We start from the raw sequence: 7,385 nt of genomic DNA on the forward strand, positions 1-7,385 counted from the left end.
CGCGCGCCTCCTCAGGGTATGCACCCAGCCTTCATCGGAGCCCAGTACCCGTTCTCAGTGGCCACTGGCCCCCAGCCACCCATGGCAGCCACGGCTGTGACCTTCCCTGGTGTCCCCGTACCGTCCATGACTCAGATCGCCGTCCATCCCTACCACGCTGAGACCGGCCTACCCTTGAGCACTACTGTGGCAGGTCAGGACTACACGCTGTGTGTGTAGCAGAAGATATTTGTTTGTAAACCAAACCGTAGCAATGTAGCCTAAGTTGTAAACCTTTATAGTGCGTGGGATGGGTTTGTGTGTCTGTCTATGCTCAACAGTAGGATTTGCCTGTCCTGTTTTACAGTAGGCAGCGTCCACTCGGGCCCCACCATCCAGGCCATACAGGCAACATCTCTGCCCCCGCTCTCCCAGCCTGGCTCATTGGTCAGCACTCCTTTCCCAGTAGAGGACGAGCAGCACAGCCAGCCAATCAGCCAACAGGGCCTGCACTACCTGCATTCTGCCTACAGAGTTGGTGAGGAGTTTGTGTCCTATGATTCTGTCTTACTTTAACTATCCAATGTGCATATGGTACAATGATCTCTACTGTGCTCTTGTGTGAAGGCATGCTGGCATTGGAGATGCTGGGCAGGAGGGCTCACAATGACCACCCCAACAACTTCTCCAGGAGCCCCCCGTACACTGAGGACGTCAAATGGCTGCTGGGACTGGCTGCCAGGCTAGGTGAGTCTGCACATACTTGAAGGGACAGCAATAAGAGGGACTTATTGGTTGGTTAACTGGTGTAAGATTGTTAAGGCATTCAGTACCTAGCTGTACCTAGACCATGAACAAAAGAAGAGTGGTGAAGAGTGAAAGTAAGTTTGGTGTTGCAGGGCACCTTTAACAAGCCTAATTCTTTGTCTTTTACACTCAATTACAAACCACTTCTGTCTCTTCCTTCTCTCTGCCTGTCCATCCTGTCAGGAGTCAACTATGTGTACCAGTTCTGTGTCGGAGCAGCAAAAGGTGTCCTCAGTCCGTTCGTCCTGCAGGAGATCATCATGGAGGCTCTGCAGAGGCTGAACCCCGCCCACATCCACGCCCACCTCCGGACCCCTGCGTTCCACCAGCTCGTCCAGCGCTGCCAACAGGCCTACCTGCAGGTACTCTGAGCACATTGATCTGCAGCAGAATTAGTAAACTCATAATACTGGTTTATCCAAGACGTTCCATTTCAGGGACTGTTCCAGTGCCGCTGGAAATTCCACCGGATGTCTTTTCATTTTCGGCCGGGTGTACATTCAGAAGTAGTTTTAGTTGTCAACAGAAAACTTGAACAGATAGTCTAGCTAGCTGTCTGGATTTACCCTACAGAGATCTGAGGACCAGGTCACCATAGTCCTCAGATTGGACAGATAGTCTAGCTAGCTGTCTGGATTTACCCTGCAGAGATCTGAGGACCAGGTAACCATAGTCCTCAGAACACAGAGACAGACGAAGGGGACGGATATCCGGATGAAATGAGGCACATCCGGCAGAATTTCCGGTGGCACCTGAACAATCCCGGAAGTGGAACCTCTTGAATGAAAATACATTTATATATTTTCATTGAAGAGGTTCCACTCTCTCTCTCTCTCTCTCTCTCTCTATATACACACACACACACACTGCACCCTAGCACTATGCTCCACAATTAAAGTAATAACGATCATAATTTACTCCTGCATACTTTCCTTCTTTATTGCCTCAAGCCCTATTATGAAATGTCCGTGCAGGCTGCCTGTAGAGTCATGCCTCCCTCTCCTCCTCCTCTCTCTGCAGTACATCCACCACCGGCTCATCCACCTGACGCCTGCCGACTACGATGACTTTGTTAACATCATCCGCAGCGCGCGGGGGGCCTTCTGCTTGACCCCCGTGGGCATGATGCAGTTCAACGACGTGCTGCAGAACCTGAAGAGAGGCAAGCAGACCAAGGAGCTGTGGCAGCGGATCTCCCTGGAGATGGCCACCTTCTCCCCTTGAGCGGGATGCTTCCGGGGAGATGTGCGCTGGGCCCCCCTTACCCCTCCACCCCCCCACTCAGCCTCCAGCATTGCTACTGCCACTGCACCCAGCAGGCTACAATGATGCTGTCTCCTTCCGTCAGGAATCCCTACTCTGTGCTATGTGGAACTCAAACAAACAGCACACAGGCAGTACAATCGCCCCCCCGTCCCCCGTCCCCCTTTAACCCACAGAGACTTCCTTTTTTATGTGTGTTTGTCCACCCAGAGCTCTGAGGAGGAGCCAGGCCCCCCTTCCTGCCCTTCTCTGTTCTCCACTGACTCCTCACTCCTGTTTTATCATGGTTCATGTTTGTGTAACTGTGGAATTAAAGCGTACTCCTTCCTTTCTTCATCTTACTCGTCTCTTGCATTTCCCCCTAAACGGAAGACATTGGCGGGGGTCTCTCTCACCCTCCATCCTCCAGTATTTTTGAGTTTTGTCTAGTTTTTGTTGGGAATGAAACCACTGCGTGTGGGTCATTTTCATGCTGTGACATTCCTGTCCAGAGTGGTAGGTGCTGTGAGGCCTCGCTCACCGAGAGCGTGTCACTATGGATCTGAATCTTTGCAGTGTGGGAGAGGAGAAAGGAAAAAAACAAGACAAAAAAAATGTTTAGTAAGAGAAACAATTATATTGTGAGTACAGGTGAGGATGTTTTCCAGTATTTTGTTTAATCTTTTTTGATACTTTGTATAGAATATGACGTGAGCATAGTGGAACGGGAAGAGAAGGAGAGAATGTAACCGTAGCGGGGGGGTGCTGCTGTTCCAGCATCTGGATCAGTCTTTTGTCTTGATGTGTCAGGAGGGCTGGGTGTCCTTTAAAATGCGTTGTTCTTTGTCTTTGTTTTTAACCCTCCTGTTGTCCTCGGGGTCCAATTTCTAAATCAGAAATATGGGTTTCCTTGTAAAAACATGACGACGTTCCATACAGCGCTCCTCACAAGTTAAATTACTGATCAGTACACTGTTTTCATATATCATTTTTAGCATTTTAAGCAAAACAAACATTTAAGCACACTGAAAAAAGTGACAAACATGAAGGGGAAAACAACAAAAACGGTCTAAAAAAACGCAGAAATAATCAACGAAGACAAAAAATATTAGGAAGACTTTCGGGAAAAGTTAGAAAATGTAAGTGACAAAAAATGTCTGAGAAGCTTCAAAAAACTTCAAAAAGAAAATGTCCAAAAACATTAACAATGAACTTTGGGAAAAGTGACCAAAGTGTCTTAAGGAACTTTTGACTTGAACTGTTGACCCAGAAAGAGTAAATGTTGGTCTGTGGGAAGACAACACGAGGGTTAGGGACACATGACTAACGGTGCTGTTGTTCCATAATACCTTTTTTGTGTGTTAAATACACATCTGTTTGTCTCCAAGATATAAGACACATTTGATCAGAATTTAGTCTGTAAACAACTCCGATAGATTTATCTTAACGTATTAAGAAAAGTGATGTTCACATGACAAGAAAGCAAGCGTTCAGTTATTACTCAGTAATGCAACAACAAAGCATTGAGATTCATACCCAGCCCTTCTCATCAGCATCCTGGTCTCTGATTGGTTACCATGCACTGACAGTCCAAGATGAATCCCATCGAGCCGTAGAGAGAAGCAGCTGTGCACTGCAGGACACTTCTCAGTCTTATCCCCATCTTTCCTTGTTCTCCTTCTTGTGAGACCAAAAAACCCCAATGCTGATAGAACATACTGTAAATCCTATAGTCGTTGAGCTTTTTCCAAGTGTGTTTTAGTGCCCCCCCCCCACCCCCCCACCCCCCCAGTCACAAGGGGCTTTAATGAAACCAAACACGTGTTTTCGAAGACTGTGGTTTGGAGAGAAAAGAAGGTCTAGGACTCTGGGACTGTCTCGCACAGTGGACAAGACATACACGGCTAAGACAGAGGCGGTTTCATTTATTGTTTTTGGTCGTCTTTTTCAAATTCCCCCTTCAGAACGGAATCTGTGCTTATCAGTGTATTCAGTGCAGCTAAGAATGGCATCTGCTAGAATCTGGAGCATTCCTGGAGGTCTATATTCCCAAAAATGCTTTTTTGGGGCCGGTCACTTGTCTCTGTGAGGCTACAGCTGGGATTCTACGATGCCACCACAATGACTCCTCTACAGACTGTCTTCAGAGACCCTGACTTTAAAGCAGTGGCCCCTGAAGTGAGACACAACGGGGGTTTGGCTCTGGGAAGCCCTGCTTTGACGAGTCCAAACCCTGTCCCAGACCTGTGCCTGAGTGGCCCCCTCCATTCAGTGTGGTTAGTTCACAGACATGGTGCTGTTCCTTTAAGACATGTTGACGTTCCATCTCTGTCCAGGCAGCTGCTGTGGTTCTGAACCCCCCCCCCCCCCCCCCCCCCCCCTCTCTCTCTGATTGGCTCTGGACCTCACAGGTGAAGGTGACTTAGTAGAAAATGTACTGTGATATTTTTGTATTCCTCAAAAAGTGTAGCCTGATTGAAAAGTTCTATATGTTCTGATTGCTAAAGGTTCTAATTTAGAGTGAAAAGAATAAACAAAAAAAAAAAAAAAGATAAAAGCAATACGAAAAAGTGTAGAGTTTACTTAATAAAGATAATTCAAAACACTAACTTTCTGTGACTGATGTGTGGGATTCTGGGATGGCATTGTCTCTTTGCTAGACCTTCCCCCACAGCGCTGTGGAGGAGGGTCTGGCTAGTCCACAAAGCATTCTGGGATGGGAGAACCACCTGCTCTGGTTTGTGGGCATTTCTTTAAACCAATCACAATCGTTGTGGGCGGGGCTTAGCTCCGGACAGAGCCACGGTGCCTCTGCTTAATAGTCTCAGGAAGGAACTTGTTTTGGTGGAACGTGTGCGTTCAGAAGTAGTTTATCTTTAATACCTTCACCTCTTCTATGCTGCTACTATTACCACTGTCAGGGTGAGATTTGGCGGGGGGGGATGTGTAGGATTCTGGTCCCCCTCCCTGAAAGTGATCACTCTCTCTGACATCTCTCCATTTGTTCATGTATAGTACCCGAGCATGTGTGTGTGTATTTGAATGAATGCGCTGTTATGACACCACGTTGGGCTATTTCATTTTGAGATTATTTTCATCAGATATCAAAGTGCATGTTTACAGAGTAAGTGTTTGGCATGCCTGACTCTTATGTCCATGGTGGTATTAAAAGGCGGATTTAATGCAGTTTAGGGGGTAAAACAGTTTGAGAACCACTGCTCTACAGGATGTTTCTTTCCTTTAGCAACCCATTATGTCATTATTATCTCACACGGCTCAAAAAATAGTACATAGCTGTCATAAATGGTAAAAAAACAAACAAATCTCCCTGGTGATAATAAAAAAAATGTGTTGGCCATGAGGTTGTGTTTGATAGCTCTTGTTCATCAGTACTACCGGTGAGTAGGTGTACCTTCTGTGTGCAGCATATGGGGTTATTTTTGTACTTCCAATTACATGGGGGGGGGGGGGGGGGGGGGGGGGGGTGAAGAAAAACCAGGAAATGGATCGAAGGAAATGCAACGCTACCAAGCCGACCAATCCCAGCTGTTGTGGTCATCGTCTCCACAACGGGTAGTTTCATTTCTGGAGAGGTGCATGTCAGCTGATGGTGTAGGGTATGTATGTATGCATGGACCAGGTAACCATAGTCCTCAGACTGGACAGATAGTCTAGCTAGCTGTCTGGATTTACCCTGCAGAGATCTGAGGACCAGGTAACCATAGTCCTCAGACTGGACAGATAGTCTAGCTAGCTGTCTGGATTTACCCTGCAGAGATCTGAGGACCAGGTAACCATAGTCCTCAGATTGGACAGATAGTCTAGCTAGCTGTCTGGATTTACCCTGCAGAGATCTGAGGACCAGGTAACATAGTCCTCAGATTGGACAGATAGTCTAGCTAGCTGTCTGGATTTACCCTGAAGAGATCTGAGGACCAGGTAACCATAGTCCTCAGATTGGACAGATAGTCTAGCTAGCTGTCTGGATTTACCCTGCAGAGATCTGAGGACCAGGTAACCATAGTCCTCAGAAATCCAGCAGAGGCTAGAACACCAACACAGAGACAGAGGACGGGGACGGATAACTGTACTGTCACTTGGCTGCCTGTTCTGACAATCTTCCCAGCCCTTGTCACATGACCAATTAATGTTTCCATGACAACTATCCGAAATTCTGATACCATGGAGCCAGTGCTGGAACTGTTTTTGAAACAAGAGAAATTAATAATGAACGGGATGTTTTATTTGGCAGAATGACATTATGGTGTTCTATCCAATCAAATAGTTCCTATATTTCTGATACTAAGATGATTTTTTTAGGATGTATTCTGATGAAATGATAATTATTGGGGGAATTACAAGACTTGTAGGGTCTTCGTGAATTACAGAGTGTGGTCTAGACCCATGTGGTGAATTGATACTATAAATAAAATTGAATCGAACTGAATATACATAACACCGTAGCCAATTTGATGTGAAATTGTGTTTTTTAAACATTTTTCTAACATTGGAACTCTTTTCATAAACAGATAATGTTCACGTTTTACATGTTAATAAATCTCTTTTATTTAGTGATTTAATTGAAGTGGATTGTACGTCTGTTCTCCCTTATTCCTCAATGTAAAGTTATTTTGGTGGATGACATAGCAGAAGTTATCCAGATGACAATAATATTGCACAATGGGAATATAATTAACAATTTCTAGACAAATTGTTTTGGCCTTTGCACAGCAGTCACTTAAATCTAACTGGGAAGGAATCAAAGTAAATTTATTATATTATTAAAGTCATTTTTCCACTCACAAATCATTCAAGTTTTTTGCATAGCACACCTGTAAGGCTTCCTTAACCCTCCTGTGGTCTTCGGGTCAAATCTGACCCCTCAAAAAATGTCTATATCTGAAACATGGGTTTCTTTTTAACCAAATTATCACAAAAAATGGATTGGAACACTCTTTGCAAATACAAGTGATCACTTTCATTACTCTGATCTTAACTATTAATCAAAATATGTTTTCAAATATCAGATACAATTCTATATAAATGAGGGTTTATTCATCATGATTTCCAAAAAGTAGTGTAAAAGTAGTGGTAGTAAGGTGAAAAAAAAAAAAAAAAAAGTCTGGACAAATATTTGACATTTTTCAGATTTTTTTTTTTTAATTTTCACCTTACTACCACTACTGTCAAATGTGTGTCCGTTTTTGACCCCGGGAGACAACACAAGGGTTCAAAAACGTTTCACTGTGGCCACTGAGGCTTCAGCCCTGGTTATCATGGACCGTAGACATATACTGTATACATGGAGAGTCTATGGGGCTCATCCATCAGCCATGCGATAAGAGAAGACGTGTGTC

At 44.9% G+C, this 7,385-nt stretch overlaps 1 protein-coding gene across 9 annotated transcripts in view; it reads left to right on the forward strand.

Moving 5' to 3' along the window:
• Nucleotides 1–2,613, forward strand: part of zswim8 (zinc finger, SWIM-type containing 8) — a 32,685-nt gene extending 30,072 nt beyond the window's left edge. For 5 of the 9 annotated variants that reach the window (XM_034898167.1, XM_034898168.1, XM_034898165.1 and 2 more), the window contains 5 exons: nucleotides 15–193; nucleotides 347–517; nucleotides 607–726; nucleotides 970–1,148; nucleotides 1,807–2,613. In XM_034898167.1, the coding sequence (XP_034754058.1) occupies nucleotides 15–193; nucleotides 347–517; nucleotides 607–726; nucleotides 970–1,148; nucleotides 1,807–2,010 (853 nt within the window). In that variant the 3' untranslated portion in view covers nucleotides 2,011–2,613. The remainder of the gene's footprint in view (nucleotides 1–14; nucleotides 194–346; nucleotides 518–606; nucleotides 727–969; nucleotides 1,149–1,806) is intronic. The other 4 variants (XM_034898166.1, XM_034898170.1, XM_034898173.1 and 1 more) reach the window with 1 other exon arrangement.
• The last annotated feature ends 4,772 nt before the right edge of the window (nucleotides 2,614–7,385 follow it).

The sequence above is a fragment of the Etheostoma cragini genome, chromosome 17 (genome assembly GCF_013103735.1).
Source record: "Etheostoma cragini isolate CJK2018 chromosome 17, CSU_Ecrag_1.0, whole genome shotgun sequence".
NCBI classification, from domain to species: domain Eukaryota; kingdom Metazoa; phylum Chordata; class Actinopteri; order Perciformes; family Percidae; genus Etheostoma; species Etheostoma cragini.